Below are 19,831 nucleotides of genomic sequence, written 5' to 3' on the forward strand. Positions count from 1 at the left end.
AGCAGAAAATGTCCTCTGCCAACACGGTGATCAAGCCAAAAGGCAAAACACGTCGGTAGAGGAAACTTTCTGCCTATAAATCAATTAAGCATCCTGGTGAGTCCTGGCATTTTCTGTGGGAAAGCAAATGTGTTTTGGAAATATATATATTTACACAATATAAAACAAAGGTCACAGGAACGTTATTAGTTAGGCACAAATTTCACTCATACAAAACCAGTAAAATTCAGCAGATAGACACCTGAGCTAATATATATTTGCTGAAAAGAACCAAAGGTTACAGGGATGTTGTAGTTCAGCTCAGATTTCACTTGTACAAAACCAGTGAATTTCCGCAGTTATAGTTACCTTTTTCTAACTATAACTGACTTCCCCACAATGCACTGCTTATGAGATCATTTAGACTGACTGAGGGAGGAAAATTAAGTAACTTCTTTATTGTAAGTTGAACAGACTTCACCGTCACCTGACCGCCAATGTTGACGGGATGCCCGGCAAATCATGATGTAGCAAAAAATGTCAATGTGTTCTCACAGGAGGCATTTAGGCACCCGAACAGCATCTAGTTCATTTCCCAACACAGAGCATCTTTGGCAGTGGAAGCCTTCCACCAAATACCCATTGATTGCAGCATTTAGGGCTTCAATGGGCTGAGATTATTTCTCTAATAGGTAAATAGTGTAATTTGATGTGCTTTGGTCAACAACCAAGAATTAATTGACAGCAAAGCTGTGAGCTCCTTGGGGTTTACCTATAGTATGTGCTAGGAAAGCTCCAGTGGCATAACAAGATCAGGTGGTACCCGGTGCAGAAAATTTCTTGTCACCCCCTGCTTGACAAAATGGAAAAAATATGTTTTTTAAACACATATTTTTGCCATTTTGTCACCCCCCTCAGTGATGACACCCAAGTCGGCCCGGAACCACCACACCCCCCCTTCATACACCACCAGAATGCTCATAAATGACATAGCAGTTTCAGTATGTGACAAGCCACAGCTATTATGAGGTTAATTCAGACATGTGTTTGTAGTAGATGTAACATAACATTGAGGTAAAAGAACTGCTAGAACACTAATAAGTATGGCAGATGTGTATGAAGGTGACTTGAAGCGTTGAGAATGCTGCCCAGAGAGTGAGATGGGATTAGAGCCAGAGATTCAGCATCATTAGGCCAAAGATTCAGTTTGTTGTGCTGCTCAACATTCAGCCAAAGTTAGTTGCCCTCATCCATTTATGTTTGCAAGTGGTGGAGACAATCTTTCTCTACCCTCCTATTTGCCAGTTTTTATGGAATCTAAATGTCTGTTTTAGTATTGTTTGTTTACATATGGTGGCCAACACTGACACCGTCTATGATTCGTGCGAGGGAGATCACCAGGGTCCTGAAGGCGGCCAGAGGAAGGCAGAAATAAGAGGTACACCACAGGCTGCTTGTTTTGTTTTTGATAACTGATGGAAGAAAGGTACCACTTTAAAACCTTTTAGTACGTCAATAAAGACCATTGTGTCAGGTCCCACATACGTACAATGCAAAAACAATGGACGACAAGTAATAAATCAGTTGACAGCATTGATTAAAATGTAAGGGGTTTATTCTCCTTTTTCAAGCATTTTCTACATACAGGACAGTCACATGATGTAGGTTACATTTGAATAATGTATAAGAGACAGACTAAATCATCGAATGGCAAACAGTACAGGGGTTTGATCACAATGGAGAAAGTATTTATAAGGAAAGCAGAATTCAGTAACTAGAAAGGTAAGCAGACTTATTTCTGTAAATCCACTGCACCTCCCAGGAAGTTTCCACAGGCTAAAGAGAGAGCTATGACTTGGTACAGGATGCTTTCAACACAAAACAGATCACAAGCCTACTTGCTTTATATTTCAATGTAATACACATCAACACAACTTAATATGCAGTATTAATAAATTAGGTGTAATTGCATGACTTAATAGCAATGAATGCATTGACGTATAATGAACATGTAATCTAATACAACAGAAAGAAAATAATCCTCCCAAAAACATGTATGCAATTGAGTTTGGATATGTTCTGCTTAGGTTATTATATCTATAAAGCACTCAGTATTCAACTCTTACACATACCACAATCAAACTGATTCAAACTACAATGGAGGTTCCTTCACTGCTATCTACAATGCTAGGCAATATCTTTGATTATAGTGGTATTTACAACAGAATAAGACTTTAAGAGGGATGTAGTGGTCCAGTCTTAATCCTGTAAGTGAAAGTTACAATTCTTAAACTCTTTTCTTTTGGGGAAAGAAGGTGGACCCAATGGCCTCTGGAAATGCTTAACTCTCTAGGTATATTCAATCAACGTTCTTCAACTGATAAGTATTGATCACCATCGGTTCAATTATTTATTCAAGGGATATCACAGTGCTAGATTGCTGAAGGCCCTAAGAGCAATGTACTACTCTTAATCTGGGAAGAGCCAGGCTTTTAGGCTCTTTCTAAATCTGACATGGTCGGAGGTGAGACAAAGCTCCAAGTATATTAGGTTCCAGTTTGTAGCTGCCAAATGGGAGAATAGGCGACTGCTTGATCTGGCTCTTTTAGTGCTTTTGGCATTGACTAGTGCTAAGTTTGATGATCACATGTTTCGCACAGGATTTTAGAATTCCACCTTTGAATATAGAATTGCAGGGTCAAGGTTGTAGAGTGCCTTGTGGGTATGGCATAGAAGTTTAAATCTGGCACTTTCAAGTATTGGCAGGCAATGAGCATTCTTAAACGGACTGATGCTGAGCTGTACCTATCTTTCTTACAAATGAGTTTGGCAGCTGCATTTTGTATCACCTGAAGTCGTTTGAAGAGAAATTCTGCCATGCCCACAAAAAAGGTATTTCCATGGTCCAATCTACTTGTAATTAGTGCTTGAACTACGATTCAATGCCAATCCATGGGGATCCAACAGAAAATTCCACAGTAGCTTAAGAAGGCCGAAACATTTGCCACATGTGACATTGACCTGCTCCTGCAGGACGAGGGCGTCATCTATAAAGGCACTGAGGTTTTATTTTTTTGCCAGGAAGAGCCCTAGATCTGATGAGCACCACTGACAAGTAGGATCTCTATTTTATCAGCATTCAGCTTTAGCAATGTCACTCTGAAAGACAGCTGGTGAGGTTTTGCCTGGTTCCTTAATGTCTCTTGCCGATAGAGATGACCAGTTGGGTATCATCAACATACGAATAACTCTCAAATGGTTTCTGACAATATTTGGCAGGAAAGAGACATACACATTACAAAGGCCGGGACTCAGTGAAGAGCTTTTAGGGACACCACATTTAGATACATGGGAGGATGATCTGAAGGCATTTAGCTGAACTACTTGGGTTCTTTTGCTTAAGATGGAGCCGAACGATTAAAGGACCCTTAATTTCCATTCTCTTTGTTGAAACCTAGCCAGTCTCTATGTGACCATCTTAGCGACTTTTTTGAGTATAAAGTCTTCAAAATCTAGTCTGAGGGACTTGGAATAGGTTATTTAGCTGACCATATTCCAAAATATAAATTGCCATCCTTCCAAACTCTATCCATAGAGGATGTGTCTCCTACGTCAGGAATTGTAAGTTGAGATCCCTAATGGATCTAATACTCCTTCATATTCTAAGATCCATACCAGATAATATTGGCCCAACATATAGGGACCTTTTTGCCATCTGCCTCCAATTCTGGGTCATTCCAGAGAATTGGAAAAGATCTATTGTGGTTCCTCTTTCGAAAATGGCCAATGCTGACACTGAATGTCTGGTAAATTCTGTGTGCTGCCAGCAGCCTCAAAGATCTTAGAAAGGTGGGTGAATAAACAACTTACGACCTTCCTGACTGAGAACAACCTGTCCATCCGGCCAAATGAGAGTTCAGAGCCCACCAAGCACCGAGGCCACATTATTAGAGTTCCCTGAGTCCATTAAAACCAGCTTGGCTCTGGTGCTGTTGGACCTGTAAGCCGCGTTAGATATGGTAGATCATAACATCTTGTTGTATAGATTGCAACATCTGAGTGTGACAGTTCTGCCTTAAGTTGGCTGGACTCCTTCCTTTAGAGATGTGAGAGATGGCTTGGATGAAACCATATGCCTCAGGTGCAGAAAAGTTGAACTTGGGGTTGTATCAAGGCTCGTCCCTAGGTTCCACACTCTTCAACATTTAAATGTCTCTTTGGGATATTTGGTTGAATAATTTAACACCAAGGTCATCTCATATGTGGATGATACCCACCTCATGATTCTATAATTGCAAAGGATGCTTTTGCTCACTGTATGGTAGCCGTGCTTGAATGGCTAAAGGTCAACAAATTACAATGTAACCTGATAAAAACGGAAATCCTGTTGTTTGGGAGGAAACCCCTTCCAGGATGGGTTGGAGCTTGGCCCAACCCGATTCCCCCTGCCCCCTCCGACAACGGTGGCTAGGATTTTGAGCATCATGTTTGAAGCCCTACTTTCATTTGATACTCAGGTATCAGAAGTAGTGAAAATGTGTGCCTGGATTTTGCGCATGCTGAAGAAGTTTCTTTACCTGCTTCCGCACACTGCTCAAGTCACAGTGGTCAGGTCATTAATCATGTCAAGGCTGGACTATACTAATCCATTATACCTAGTCCTCCCAGAATGTCTGATTCAGTGGTTATAAGTTGTGCAGAATATGGCAGTCTGCCTACTGTATAAAATACTGAATTATACATCAGTATCAGCATTTCGGGAGAGACTCTGCTGGTTACCAGTTTGGAAATGTATAGCGTACAAAGCACTGACCTTGACACACCAAGCCCTCTACAGAAAAGGGTGTGCATATCTGAATGAAAGAAGTAAGCAATATAGGCCGGGGAGACCCCTGTGCTCTAGCAATGTCGGTCTAGTTGTGGTTCCCCACTACAAAAGCCAATGGAGGGGAGGTCCTTCCTTCCCTGTTAGGGCAGCCAGTATATAGAATCAATAGCCTCAAAAGATGAGGACTATCCCAGAAGAAGTAAAATTCGAAAAGGAGTCGAAAACCCTCCTATTCAGATCATAGTATAACAAGAGATCATTGCCCCACACCTATCTTCTACTTTGAGTCACCTAAACAGCACCTGGACACTCTTTCTGAGTAGCCGTGCACAATAGAGATGCTAATCATTCCTTCATATATTTATTCATTCAAGGGCTTTAAAGTGTAGTCCAGTTCGTGGAGTATTTTTTCTCAATAAACTGTGAGAGACAGTATGAAATGCTGCGCAGAGGTCTAGTAGGATTAGGACGGCAACCTTGCCCTGGTCTACTTCTGTTCTGAAATTGTCTAAAACTGCAAGAAGATTCGATTTTGGCCTGTTTATGGCTATAAAGTCGGCCTGTGATGTGTTAGCAAGTTGTTGTACTCTAGACATTAAGTTAGCCGGCTATTGAACAATCTTTCCAAAACTTTGGGCACATAAGGGAGCAGAGATATAGGGTGATAATTGGAAAAGATAGAAAAATCTATCCCTATTTTCTTGGCTAAAGGAAGTATTAAGGCTTGCTTCCAGATATCGGAGTTCTGTGCCTTGGTCAGAGAGAAATAAAAGATTTGGGTCAGATAAGGTCTAAGTAGAGGGCCCAAACTGGAGAAAATGAAGTCAGGACAAAGGTCGTGTGTGGAGCCAGACATGCCCTATGTCATCATCTTGCCTACATGTTTCACTGAAAGACTCGTAAAGTTGCCTAAATTAATTTTTGCTTTTTTGTGGGAGCCTAGCTGCTCTCAAGAAAGCTCATCTAGTGGGGACTGTGAATCAAATGATTTTATTCTATTTTATTAATTAAGAATTTGGCCATTTCTTCGAAGTGAGGAGCTGAAGGGATTATGGTCTGGGATAAGTCACTATTTTAAAAAGTTATTCAGAAGAACTTCTATGTTCTTCTAATCTTTTAATAAAATAGTCCTTTTTTGCTCTCTTGGGTGCTCTGTGATAGTCAATCAGTTTGCGTGTATAAGCTTGTTAGCCCTCTAGAAACCTTGGGCGCCGCCAAGTTTGCTCAAACTATTTACATTTTCTTTTCTCTGTTTTAAGCTCAAGGGAGTACAAGTTTTCCGATGGAGAACGTCTGGATGATTTGTTTACTTTCAAAGGAGTGCAATTATCCAGGAAATTCGAAATTGCGGAATGGAGGTTGTCTAAATAACTGTCAAGAGATATTTCTTTTCAAGCTTCGGGGGACAAAATGACCTAAATATTTGGCGTTAATTTTGCTCCAAGGTCTGTTAAGGGAAGGGGACGAGAATATGAGTTCTTTTTTGAAATATTGGTAATCTAAGAGAGAAGTTAATTAAAAAATGGTTAGACCAGAGTAGTGGGTTAATGTCATTGATTTTGGTCGTTTCCAGTGCTTGAGAAAATAAGTCTAAAGTGTGACCTGCTACGTGGATAGGGACAGTAATCCATTGTTTTAGGAGGGTGATTAGCATTTTACTCTACAACCTTTTGCAAAGAGGGACCTCCATGTTTTTACAATATAGATTCAAATCCCTGATCACTGAAAATTGATCTTCTTTGCGGCTTAGTAGGGACAGCCAGGTGAGGAGATTTGATGCCAATTGGGAGTACCGTGCCTCCGAGCCGCACCTATGTTTTGTAAGACGGCTGGAAGGCTAAGATTTCACAGTGTACTGTCCAGGAACTGTGTTAAGTGGGACAGATATATATGTTTTTCAAAATAATGGCAATACCACCTCCCTGTTGGCCTACTTTGTCACATTTCAAGAACTTATAGCCTCTGGGAACTGGGCAGCGATCTCGGGTAGGGTGCAGCTATTGATCCAGGTTTCCGTAATGATTTCAAAATCAGTTAGTGATTATATCCCAAATCTCCATACAAGGTTTAGTTAGAGATGTGGCATTGAAGTAGATACATTTTTGAGTTAGTCCTTCAGAATAATTTTTTGGTTCGTCGGTGGCTCTTTGTTGGGCCAGCCTACCCATTTGCAGTTAAGGCAAGAGAAGGGGCCCTCTAGCTGTAGAATGCAGTGCTGCTTTACAAGAGGCTCTCCAAGCAGCGGAAGTATGTGGTATAACAGAAAACAGTGATTACTTAAAGTGGTAAATGAAACTTGGAACAAGCCTAATCATAAAGCCACAAATACAATAGGTACAATATCATGCCAGGATTAAATGCTTTTGCATGTTCTGACAATGTTTGAAAGACTTTGGGCCATATTATCAAGAAAGGGCGATACATTATAGCCGCTTTTATAGGCAGCTAAAGCGGTGATAATGGACTTGATAATATTCCCATGTGAATACCCATAGAAGTCCAGGTTCTGGTGTTAACCTGGGCTTCTATGGGAATTCACAAGGGCATATTATCAAGCCCATTATCACCGCTTTAGCGGCAGTTTCCTGCTGATAAAAGCAGCGATAATGTATCGCCCTTTCTTGATAATATGGCCCTCCATCCTTAAGCGCATTAAATCAATTGGGCTGTATAGACCGGTTTAAAGCACAAGTCACAAGTTTCAGCATTAGTGAGTTTACACATTTAATTTCCAAGGACCATCAGAATTTTTAGGCTTCTGTCTCGGGTTTTGACACTTTTCCAACTGACATTTTTTGACAGGACAGAGGGGGTCGGACAGAATTCACGCTACACCCACTACACTTAAATTATGGTCAAATTCACACATTCCTGCGGGACCCCGTCTTTTAACATTGCATATTGTCATGTACCAGCACCATTTCAGGATTCTCTTACTATCACTAAGAAATTTTGCATAACAGGTAAACTAGCCATGTGGCTCGTCATATAGCATCTTATAACAAGTCAAATTTTAGTGAAGTGTCATTTTAAAGTGCATCAGGAAAAACATTTTCAATTTGGGGCATGGAAATCACGTGTGTCATTGTTAGAAAGCAAAATAAGTTGGTCCCATGGTAAACACCGCCTCAGAATGTCCCTGATTCATAGTAGTTACTTTGTCTTCATTCAGCCGCCTGTCATTTCCATATAACTGTGTGGAAATATGCACATTTAAAATCAAGCACACAATTTGAATACATTTTTCTGTGTAAGACTAATCAAAAATGGAGCTGTAATATTTGATACTTGTGTAGAGAGAGTATCTGTAAATGTGTATTGCAACATTTAAGGAGCTTTGTGTTATAAGAGTCCTTCAACATCGACAATTCCTGACATTTTTATTATATACCTATAATATCAGCAAAGTAATGGTCCTGCTTCTGTCTGTGGCCTATGTCAGTTTTTAGTTTTGAAAAATCAGGGCACCTAAGGGTATTAGCAAGTGAAAGGGCACAACAATAATGTTGCAGAGAAGGTGCGCCTGTAATTGTTTTCAATCTGCAAACCAGTGTTATTGCCACTTAATACCATAATTATAGTAATATCAATACAATGTATTGTCAATCCTCTTTGCTTTTTACGAGCGATGCTATCTTAAAATCTCACACCATAAAATGTAAATAATTCCCTAATATATTTAATGTGTCTCTGTTGCAATAGCTCTTCTCTGCATTGCCTCACTTACAGTCATGTTATGTTAGGAACAAGTGCTGCTCGTTCTACCGAAGCAGGCAAATTCAGGAAATACAAGGAAGCCACGAGGCTAACAAAAAATAATTTGGACTGATTTTTTATGTTAATAGATAAAAGAACTAGAGTCCTGTGGCAAACACAGGCTTAGAATGTCCGTGGGCTCTGGTTCTTGGAATATTACTTTTTAAATATGAACATTTAAAATGAATCACATAATATTCGTTTAATTTTCCACGTTTAATTACCACAACAGGCTCGACTATATTGGTAGCTTGTGAATTTGGGTCTCGTTATTAGATTTGACTGTAAAGTGCCTATGACAATATCTAAGGCTCTCAGTGTTTTTATATTTCTATATTGGTGAGTGTTAGACCTGGCATCTTATGGCATGTTTCCCTTGTCTTTTTGCTTTCTGGCCTCCTGTTTATGATGGTACGTTGTACTTTGTTTTGCTGGTTTAATGCCTCTGCGCACTTTCTCCCTGCTATTCATTGTTCAAGTGTTAAAATGTTCAAGCGCTTCATTAACGATGATGCCGCTGCTTGCTTAGTGACTGCCAGCAAAGCGAGGAGCACTGCACCACTTCACACTGCAGCCCTGGTCTCACAAACGCTGCTGGACGACCGTCACCACTGCCTGCATTGCAATCTGAGGGCACCTCAGGCTGCTCAATGCACTTTGCACCGCAGCCCCTATGCCCGCTGACTTCAACTGCATGGAGTTTGATCTATAACGCGTGTGACACCTTGGGCCATATGACACCTACACCGACCTCCTGCACCAATGCCTGCCGATGCCGGCTCTTTGGAGCTGACAGAGAGGTCCCTGACGCCCCGCATTTCTAAAGGCACTGTTTTGCAGGTCTTGCCGACACTGTAGCTGGCCGGCAATGCCGCGGTCAGCCAGAACTGTTTGGATCTGTTCTTCATGACACCGTGAACTATCGACTTCAAGGAACTTTAAGCCTATTTTTGCTTATTGGTATTTCTAAGAACTGTATGGTGGATTTTAATCAGTTTGGGCTTGTTTGCACAGATACAATATAGGATATTTTTCTAAAACAGGTGTGGTGTTCTTTTGTAGTGTTTTTACTTCATTACTGTATGTTATGTGCCAATTCTTTACACACTTCTTCAGAGATAAGTCTGACTGCTCGGGCCAAGCTACCAAGTGGATGAGCAGGGGTTTATTTAGAAGTGTATCCTCCTTATCCTTACTAGGAACAATGGTTCCTATTTGGACAGTGTAACAACCTGTGAACTGGAGACCCCCATTTCTAACAGTGAGAATAATTAATATTGCCCTATGCTCATACAGGGTTCTTTAGTAACATTTAGCACTTGTGCTTGCGTAGTGCAAACCAAAAAATTGCATCAAAAATTGTGCAGGTTCATGTGAATGCCCACACAACTCTTATTTAAAAAAAAACTAATTGTCTATAGTCATTGCCAAATTATACTCCTACTTCTCTGTTCACGGGCCGATTAAGTTTTAGTATTGAAAATCTCGCCTCCTCTCTTTAATAGCAAATAAATGGCACTGTACCTGTTTTCAAATAAAACACGACTCGTATTGCAACTTAGTTTTGTTAATACAGTCCAACTCTCCAAAAACTATTTGCTATATTCTTATTTGTCTTCTTTATGGATATTATGGATATTTTCAAATGTCACATTATAGAAAGAAAATAATTACACAAATTATACAATTTGTTCCACTTTGTTGTGGTCTTATTGATTTCTATTGTATGTAAGTGCCTTTAAAACTGCTGTCATTCCAGTGTTAGACCCTGACAAGAAATGGAAGCAAGCTACAGAGATAACTAACCAAGGAGGTACTTCCATGGATAGTTTTTCAAGGGTCCTATAACTGACAATTGGTTCAACATTTATGCACTGGGAGACGTTAAGCAGTTTCAGAGTGGTCCACCCATCATGTAAAAAGCCTGCCTTTCCTATTTATTTTCTCGAATCTAGAGGTTAAGATAAAAAGAGAATTCAGATGCAAAAGAAAATAATGGTGTTTAAATTAAGATTTTTCAAAAATCAAATATTGGGAATTTTCTTTATTTTGCAACAAAGAATAAATTAATATTCCTGTGTAGGTGTCATGGTCATAATTATTTAAAATGGTATGCTAATGATGTTGACTTGTGTTATCAATCACTTGATGCAGAATAAACAAATAGTGACCATGCAATGCATGAAATGAAATGAAGCTGTTGTCATGACAAAGCAGGCGAAACTATCCGACCCTGCTTAGTGGGCCCTGTTCTCATATTTGACACTATCAAAGAATGCTTCCTACATACATTTAAAGCAGTAAAAATACACAAAATGCAACTGATGTTTACAAGACGGATGCAACGTTTCTCTCTTTTAGAACTGAAACTCCCCATTGATACAACTCTGCGGTATATGAAATAGACATGATTATACAATTTGAAACAAAAACGTGCAATATGTTGATAACAATTCAATTAAAATCTTCAATGAATATAACCTCCTTGAAGTTTGTGAGGGAAAAGAAAAGAAAAACGAAATGTGGAAAAACATTGCAGATACACTCAACCCTTCTATCCACAGCCAGATGGAGACCAAGTGCAGCACAAGTGTTGCCCTCAATGCAGACAAACCGTAGCCACAACAGGAATATATTATACATTATCTCTCTTTTTTCCTCTTGTGAGATATTCCCTTCAAGGCACAAATAGAACAGCGGACAGGACTTTGATGTTTAAACTGAAGAATTTGATGGTTTCAAGACGTTGCTTATTTCTTTTTTAAAAGATACAAAATAAATATACATCTGTCAGAAACTGAAGAACTGTCGGCTTCTGCCCACTACAATTTGCCCCTCTTTTGTTATTTTGCTCATGTTTATTTAAATTCACCTTAAAATCCTCAATTTCTAGCTACAACATTGATTTTACTGTCGTTAATTAAAGAACAGGACCCAATGTGTAGACAAGTGCAAATATTATACCAGAATGATTAATCCCAGAATTCTTTTTGTCAAAATGTATACAGCTTTGGATTTTAGAAAATTTATTAACTGGGGGTATGCAAAGGCCTAACAATACAAAAGGAAACATATAGTAGTATTGTCTAGATCAGGAAATAAGTGCAATGTAGTCTAAAACTTAAAATGAATAGCTGCCTGTTTTGGATAATTTATGCTTCTCCAACCCAAATAACCGTGTTGCCTTTTTCAACGTCAGTAATTTCACAGTTTAACTTATTCAGTCGTCCATCTAGGATGAAGAGTGCCTCTTTTGAGGGTGTCATTAAGTACTGACCAAAAAGTCCACTGCCTTCTATCACCCTGTTCTTGCTATTCCAAGGCCATTCCTCCGGTTTCAGTGGCTCTTTTAAACTCTTCACCATCTTAACCTTGCCTGAGGACAATTCCACAAAGAGAACATCAGTCTGTGTGCTGGAGCTGGCATAGACATTGTACTGATGGGCCTCAGTGAATGAAGGCTGGAAGGTCACGTCAGATATGTGCAAGTTGGTGTGGATGTCCAAGGTATCTTCGATTTCGCCTCTGATCGAGATGGACTGGATCCTCACAAGACCTCTAGCATCATCAAAGCTGACAAGGTAATGACCATCTGGAGAGACATAGGGCATTCCTGTGACATTTCCATTGTATCCAATAATAGAGTCGGTCACACTGTCCACTACAAGCTGTGGTAGGATTGCCCCAGTACTATCAGGTTTGCAGTAGATGAAATAGTATCCTCCAAGATGTGTATATGCCAGGGACTCAGGAATACAGTTATAGTCTTTTAAACTGATAGTCTTAATGTATGACATTGTTTCAAGATCTATTTTCTGTAGAGCGGCTTCATCTTTGTGGAGAACAAATCCAAACCTGAAAAATAAAATGAATGTCAAAGTCAGTTTTTAATGATATATGATCTTGGATCACCATGTCAAACCTCTAAGGGAATTCATTTTTCAATACCTTATTCAAGTCACAGAAAATACTAATTGTTTTTGTAAGTAAAATTAATTTACTGTAAGGCTCAATTGATCATAAAGAAACAGCACAAAGAAACATAAAACATTGAGGGCCTGATTTACAAAACTACACTCACTCTTTTGGGTAAACAACGTTTACCACGAATCTTTTACAACGTGGTACCTTTACCACGGGGCCGTTACACATTACCACGACTTGCGCTGGAGGGCGCTGTGGGATAAGGAATTTTATAAATTTATATTCCAACACCTTCCCTAGTATCCACGGGGACTGGTGTTGGAATATAAAATTATAAAAATCCTAAATCCGCGCCCTCCAACGCAAGTCGTGGTAACGACTTGCATTGTAGCGGCCGCGTGGTAAAGGTATGCGTTGTTACAACCTGCGCTGTAACAACGTACATCCCTCTTTTGTGTAAGTTTATGATTTCTTGCAATTCACAAAGCAATTTTATGAGTAGTATTTTTATGACTGCCTATCTTTTTATAGTGGTGCCCCCGCCATGAGTGCGGAGACACCGAAAAGATACTACTCATAAAATTGCAATGTGAATTGCAAAAAATCGTAAACTCAGACAAAAGTGTAAGTTTACCTTTGAGAATCAGGCACAATATGAGAAACAAATCTATGTAGCCCTTTTGTATAGATATTTCATTGTAAAAGTTTTCATTCACATAACCTTTTAAAATAAAATGTTGCTGATATGGAACTTTCAAGTTTATACAATAATATTTGGACACATACATATAATTCTTCACCCTTGAATAAAATCTCGACTGCTTTGAGATTGTCATGCATTTGCTAATGTTTAAACCTGAATTAGATGCCCCTCACCCCCTGTTCAATATTCTTATTCAAGCTATGTTCTCTTCGAGATCAGGGACTTAAATACTGGCTGCCTTATTTTTCTAAAAATATTCAACTTACCAAAAGCAAATAGCTAACAAATGTATTTTAATTTGGAGATATCACGTTTCACAATGCCATTCTCTTGTTGAACTCTTTTTAATGAACATGTTTAAATCTCTCCATGGAAAAATTAAATAGTATTTCCGGAGTCAAATGTTTTATATTTTGGCATGTATTTATTTGCATTTCTTCAGTTGCATTAAATAACCACATCAGATTTTCAAAGCATCTCATTTCTATTTCCTTTACAAGCAGAGCGAAGTCCGGAAGTATTATCACATAAGTAATCAACCATATCAAATAGTGTCTGTCAACGAGATTTCCCTTCCCCTCTCTCTCGCCCCATGTGCCCTCCCGTCTCCCCGATCTACTGCGAATCTGTGAGTGTAAGGCCATAATAAATTAACCATGGCTTCCATATTTTCCAGAATTATTTTGGACACCCCCTTGCTTTATAAGTTATTTTCTCCCCTAGCATATACATATCCATCCCTCAACGCCATTCTTCTAGTTTTGGGGTATTCGCAACACCCCATGCCCTTGCCATATCTCTTTTGGCCACTACCAGGCACAGCTGGAGTATTGTCAGCTTCACTTTGGGGAGATCAATCTCTGTGGGTATGCCCAACAAAATAAATATAGGGTCTGGGGGTCTTGATTCTTGCAATATAAGCTCCAACTCCTTCAGCAGCATGCCCCAGTATAACTGTACACGTGTGCACCCCCAGACAGTGTGAAAGAAAGTCCCCTCAATTATCCCACATTTCAAACAGTTGGGCGATTCCGCTCTGCCTATGCAATCAAGCTCTATCATAGTACATTCTTTGTAAATACTTGAATTGTATAAATCGCATTCTGGATCTAATAGCTACTTCCCTATGATGCATCAGAGCCATTTCCTAATCCAGGTCATCTATGTCCCCCAGGTCCGCCTCCCAGTGTAATCTCAATTTTCAGGAGGGGTCTGGGGTGTTATTCATAATTGTCCTACATGTCCAGGACACTGCCTTTTCCCCAATTTCGTCCATCAGGAGTCGTCCTTCTAAAGGGGAATACCCTGGGAGGCCATCCGTGTCAACCTGCTGTGCCCACCAGGCGTGGCGCAATTGCAGATATTTGAAATGTTGCATCTTGTTCATGTCATACTCCAACTGGTGGCGCGAAAACGTCACCATCTCCTTACAGTATATTATGTCTTTAAGCTAGAAGATGCCCACCAAATCCCATTTCTGAAAACTTTTCAGCTTGGCAAATTCTTGAAGTCGCGTGCCCACTCAAATGAGGGATTCTTTGGTCACCCTTCCATCCCATTTCATGCGCCTCTCTGTCTTCTTCCATGCCATGATCACAATTTGTGTGGCCGGCAACAGTTGTGCACTCCCCTTACCACCGTAAAAATAATGTAAGTATGGCCTTTTAAGGAAAGTGTGTTCAAGTGCATATGTAGGGTGATCCACCTCACTGAATTCCCATTCATTAACTACTATCAGACGAGCTGCTCAATAGTAGGCCCGGAGGTCCGGCAGGGAAATGCCACCGCTGTATTGATTGTGTTATAGCTTCCTCAATGCCACCCTAGGGGGTCCCCCCCCCAAAAGGAACTTTTGCAGTATATCATCAATTTGAGTGAACACCTCTTCCACGACTGATTGGTAGGTATTTTGCAAGACATATAAGAATTTTGGTAGGGATATCATTTTGAAACGTGCTGCTTTTCCAAGCAGCGTAAGGGGCAATGAAGCCTATCGATCCGCATCTACGCGGAATTCTCCTAGCACCTTAAAAAGGTTCCGCTTCATCGCCAGCTGCTTATCCAGCGTAATGTAAATAACCAGATACTTTATCCCGGTAAGAGCGACCTGTATTTGGCTGGGATAAATAGCATTATCCACATCCTGCCCTGCTGAGTAGACACATGACTTTTCCCAATTGATTCAGTACCCTGCATACCTGCCATAATCATCACAGCTCACCATAATATTGGGGTACATCGTTTCGGGGTGTGACATATAGGAGTATGTAAACGGCATACAGAGAAATGCTCTCATCAAGGTCATCATTGACATTTACTCTGAAGCCAGTTATGTGCAGGTGTGCTCGAATGATACACGCAAGGGGTTCCAAAACAATTGCAAAAAGCAAAGGGGATAGGGAGCAACCCAGTCTGGTGCCTCGTTCTATTGGGATTTTCTGGGACGTGACCCCATTGAGTCTAACCCGTGCTAAAGGTCTGTCGTATAGAATGGCAATCCATCTCCTAAACTCGGGACCAAATCCCAGCCTATCCAATACAGCCATGAGGAAAGGCCAGTGGACTGTGTCGAATGCCTTCTTGGCATCTAGGGACATTATAAGATGTGGGATAGTCCTATCTTGCACCTTCTCCAGACAATTAGAGACTCTTCTGAGATTGAGCCTCATCAATCTTTTAAGCATAAAGCCCGACTGATCCCTGTGGACAAGGCCAGTGATGAGCTGAGTTAATCTATTGGCCAGAATTCTGGCCAAAATCTTAGTCTCCACATTTATGAGGGAGATGGGACGATATGAACCACACCTCGGTGGCGGCCGCCCTTCTTTGGGTATCACCACAATGGTAGCCGTCCACAAGTCTTCGGGGAGTGTCCCCATTTCTTTTGCCTTCAAGTACATCTGCAAGAGATGTGTGCTAAAAAGGGCCCCATGCTGTTTAAAAAGTACTGGCGGGAACCCAATGGTTTTCATCTGTCCTATGGCTTCTACAATTTCTTCTTTAGTAAATTTTGCCTCCATTGCTTGTGAGTCACTTGGCTCTAGTCGGGGAAGCTGAACGAGTTGTAGGTACGTGTGAATCTGTTCAGTGTCTGATAAAGGTCGCTTTGCATAAAAGGCCTCGTAGTAGCACGCAAAGGCATGCGCTATCTCATCTGCGGTTACATGAATCCGATCATCTTCTGTCTGAATTTGGGCCACCCATCTGCTTTCCAGCTCTCTCCAGCTGAGCCACGCGAGCAGCCTACCAGTTTCATCACTTGCGTCATACAGTCATCTATGCATTGCCTGTATTGCATGGTGTACATCCCTTTTGGCTAACGCAAGGTACTCCTGCTGCAGGAGCTTCAGCCATCTGAACTGGGAGGCGTCATCGTCTGCTATTGCTTGTGATTCAGCCTGCAAGATTCACCCTTCAACTTTCGTTATCTCCTCAGTCTCCTTGTGTTTCTTATGTGCGATAATATTTTGGGCTCTGTCCCGAAGGATTACTTTATGTGCTTCCCACAAAATAATGGCAGAATTCATTGTCCTTACATTTTCCCGGAAGTATAACTCTGTGTCTACTCTGATCTCACGGGCCACTTGCTGGTCTTCTATCTCCCACAAATTTAATATCCATTCTCCCACTGAGGTGTGTGCCCGGGCTCCAATTGTCAACCATAAGGGTGAGTGATCCGAATGACCCCTTGCTAGGTATTCAATCCTCTGTATGTCCCCTACTTCTCCTGCCAGAGTGAATATGTAGTCTAGTCTCAAGAAGGCCTTATGGGCCCCTGAATAGAAAGAATATGCTTTTGTCTGGGGTTGTTGTCTTCGCCACAGGACAGTAAGTGTCAATGTGTCTCCAAATCGTTTGAGTGGGGTTTCCCGGGGGGGGGGGCCTTGTTGGACTGTCGTGCGATCCCAAGTGGGATCCATCACATCGTTGAATTGAAATCTTATGATATGGGTGTGGGAGCCTGCTTCAAGAAGAATGGCCGCCACTTTGTCCATCGTTTGCTTCTGTAGCCTGGGGGGCGCATAGACGCTAATAAGTGTGACCTGTTGCCTGTCCCAGAGCCCCTGTACTGCCACATATGTTCCATTGGGGTCACTCCAAGTGCGTTCTATTCTAAATGATGAGTTTTTCCTTACTAGTATGGTGACCCACCGTGCCCCCGTGGAGAATCCCACATGTGCCAGTGTGATGTATGGTCTACGGCCCAGAAAATTACATCTTGTGCCCTTCAGATGGGTTTCTTGTAGGAGAATCACATCAGGCTTCAGCCACCAACCCCCGTTTGACATGGTTCCCCAACCCGTTGACATTCCATGATAAAAAGGAATATGGGGTCTGATGAACTGTCATTCCTGCTGAGTTTCTTTTCCCCCATTCTTCCCTTTGCCCACCCTCCCCTCCCTCTTCCTCCCTCCGAGTGGTTGCAGCTGATACATTCCTGCTTGGTACATTCCTATTTTATTCCAGAAAACTATGTAAACTCCCCCCTCCTTCCCCCCTCCCAGCCCTCCCTCACCACTCAACCCCCAACCAATCAACTCCCGCTCTGGTCAACATGACCAACTTTGTCGTTTGGACCAGGAGAGGTCTGTCACCAACCTATCCTCAACTGCTAAACCCTCAAACTCCTCTCCCTTCCCCACCCCTACTATGAAGTAATGGTGTGTCTCCCTCACACCCACACTGGGAGGCGTGAGAACCTGTCTGAACGCTTACTGCCCATTCAGCTCTCTTTGCCCAGCACTGCTCATCATTCCTTTACACCTTCTAGTCCAGTTTGCGTGTCCACCCCAGTTGCAGTGTCCGACTCTCCCCCACTTTCAAGGAGGTTAATGTTCTACATAATGGGATGTTCCCCCTCCGAGTCCATAGTAACATCCTGGTCTGTGCAGTCTGCCAATCTCTGGTGAGCTGCTGCATTTCTTACTGATCCCTCTTGATGTGTGTCTCTTCGTGAAGTGCCCTCGGAATCTGATGCTCTCAGTGTCCGGCCCTTGGCCCCCCTGGTGTCATATGGAGTAGTTCTGTTGAGAATTCTTTGGGATGCCTCTCTGTTCCTCCATTCAGGCCTCTGTGTCCTGGGCCTGTTACTGCGTCCGATCGGGGCCTTCCCAGTGAGAGGTAGCTGAGACCCTTGGGGTCCAAACTTCGGACGCTCCTCAATCCAGTGCCAGGCCTCCTTGTGTGTCCCAAAGAACATCATCTTGGCCTGATATATCACCTTCAATCTGGCCGGTAAGAGGAGAATGTAGGCAATTTGCATCTGCCTCAGTTTGTCTGTGACCGAATCGAACTGTTTATGCTGTTTCTGAACTTCACGTGAGTAGTCCGGGAACACCATAAGTTTGGTGTTATTCAGCCTGATTTCTCCTGTCTTTCGGATACTTTGCAGGACAAGGTCACGCTCTTGGTAGTTGAGGAATTTCGCTATCAGCGGTCTTGGAGTCGCCCCCACCGGTGCCTTACCCCTGGGATGCGGTGGCCCTTCTCAATGATGAAGCACGGCGAGAAGTGACCATTTGGAAGTGAGTCTAGTATCCACTGTTTCAGGAAGGCCCCAGCATCTGTCCCCTTAATGTTCTCTGGAAAATCAATAAATCTAAGGTTGTTCCTTCTCGCCCTGTTTTCAGCATCATCCACTCTCCAGAACACCTCCTTCATAGCAGTCTTCAGCTCCGTAACCCCTGTCCGGAGCATATGTGTTGTGTCCTCCACTTCTGATATTTGGGGTTCTGCCTGCATGACTTTTTCGGACGCATTCCTTAGATCTTGAAGGAGCAGGTTAACATCTATCTTGATACTTACCCTCCAACGCCTCTCAAGAGGAGCAGATGGCCTGGAGGAGAACGCTGTTATCCGGTGTCTCCATGGTAGCTGTTGCGGGGGGGTCTGTCCCCTGCAGGGGTTTAGTAAACTTGTCCAGTTTTCCCTGTTTATGTATTTTAGTGTCTTTATCTCACGTCATTGGTAACACCTCCTCACAGTGGCCAGATTCTAAAACAACACTGCCGGGTTCCCCCTGGCCTATGTTCAGAGATTCGCTGGTTTTGGTCGTGGTTCTCGCAGGGTGCTGTGCTTCACCGCATGCCCCCAATCTCCGCCTGGTCGTCTCCTTCCAGTCTTGCATCCATCCACCGGTGTCAGGTAAGCCGTCTAACCTTTCCCCCGCCAATGCAGATGATGTCCGCCGGACCCTTGCTATGAATGCGTTGTGGCGCGTGCCCTGGGTTGGAAGCAAGCCTCCCATCATCAGAGATATCCTATCTTCCCAGAAGATGGCCCAACTGTCTCTTTAGCAGCCCGTGTGCCAAACACTGCACCTGCTATCCCCTCATCCAGCCTCCACAGCCCACTCCGGGGGGCAGGTCACACCGGTGGGACCAAATCCCCCTCTTGGTGTCTGATTAGGACTGCCTCAATGTGGGTGGGGACACCCCAGCGCATCACAGCCACCCCTCTGCTTCAGGTACAAGGCAGCATTCCTCCTGTGATATAATCAGGCCCTACAACCTCCTCAAACCCATTTGCAGCAAGCAGGCATTGAAATGTTCAGGAGCCCATTCACGGAGCCGGTTAAGTTACTTAGGTGCAGCGCGTTCTAGAAACAAACAGCAGCCAGCACCCCCCACATTCATCGCCCT

At 42.3% G+C, this 19,831-nt stretch overlaps 1 protein-coding gene and 1 long non-coding RNA gene across 2 annotated transcripts in view; one reads left to right on the top strand and one right to left on the bottom strand.

The window, feature by feature from the left end:
* LOC144819028 (uncharacterized) overlaps positions 1 to 19,831 on the top strand; it is a 231,077-nt gene that overhangs the window by 124,357 nt on the left and 86,889 nt on the right. The window lies entirely within an intron of this gene.
* FSTL5 (follistatin like 5) overlaps positions 7,331 to 19,831 on the bottom strand; it is a 2,936,723-nt gene continuing 2,924,222 nt past the window's right edge. Inside the window, exon 15 of the mRNA XM_078677005.1 lies at positions 7,331 to 12,418. Coding sequence (XP_078533131.1) covers positions 11,716 to 12,418 — 703 coding nt within the window. The 3' untranslated portion in view covers positions 7,331 to 11,715. The remainder of the gene's footprint in view (positions 12,419 to 19,831) is intronic.

Source organism: Lissotriton helveticus, chromosome 2_1, assembly GCF_964261635.1.
Source record: "Lissotriton helveticus chromosome 2_1, aLisHel1.1, whole genome shotgun sequence".
Classification (NCBI taxonomy): Eukaryota; Metazoa; Chordata; class Amphibia; order Caudata; family Salamandridae; genus Lissotriton; species Lissotriton helveticus.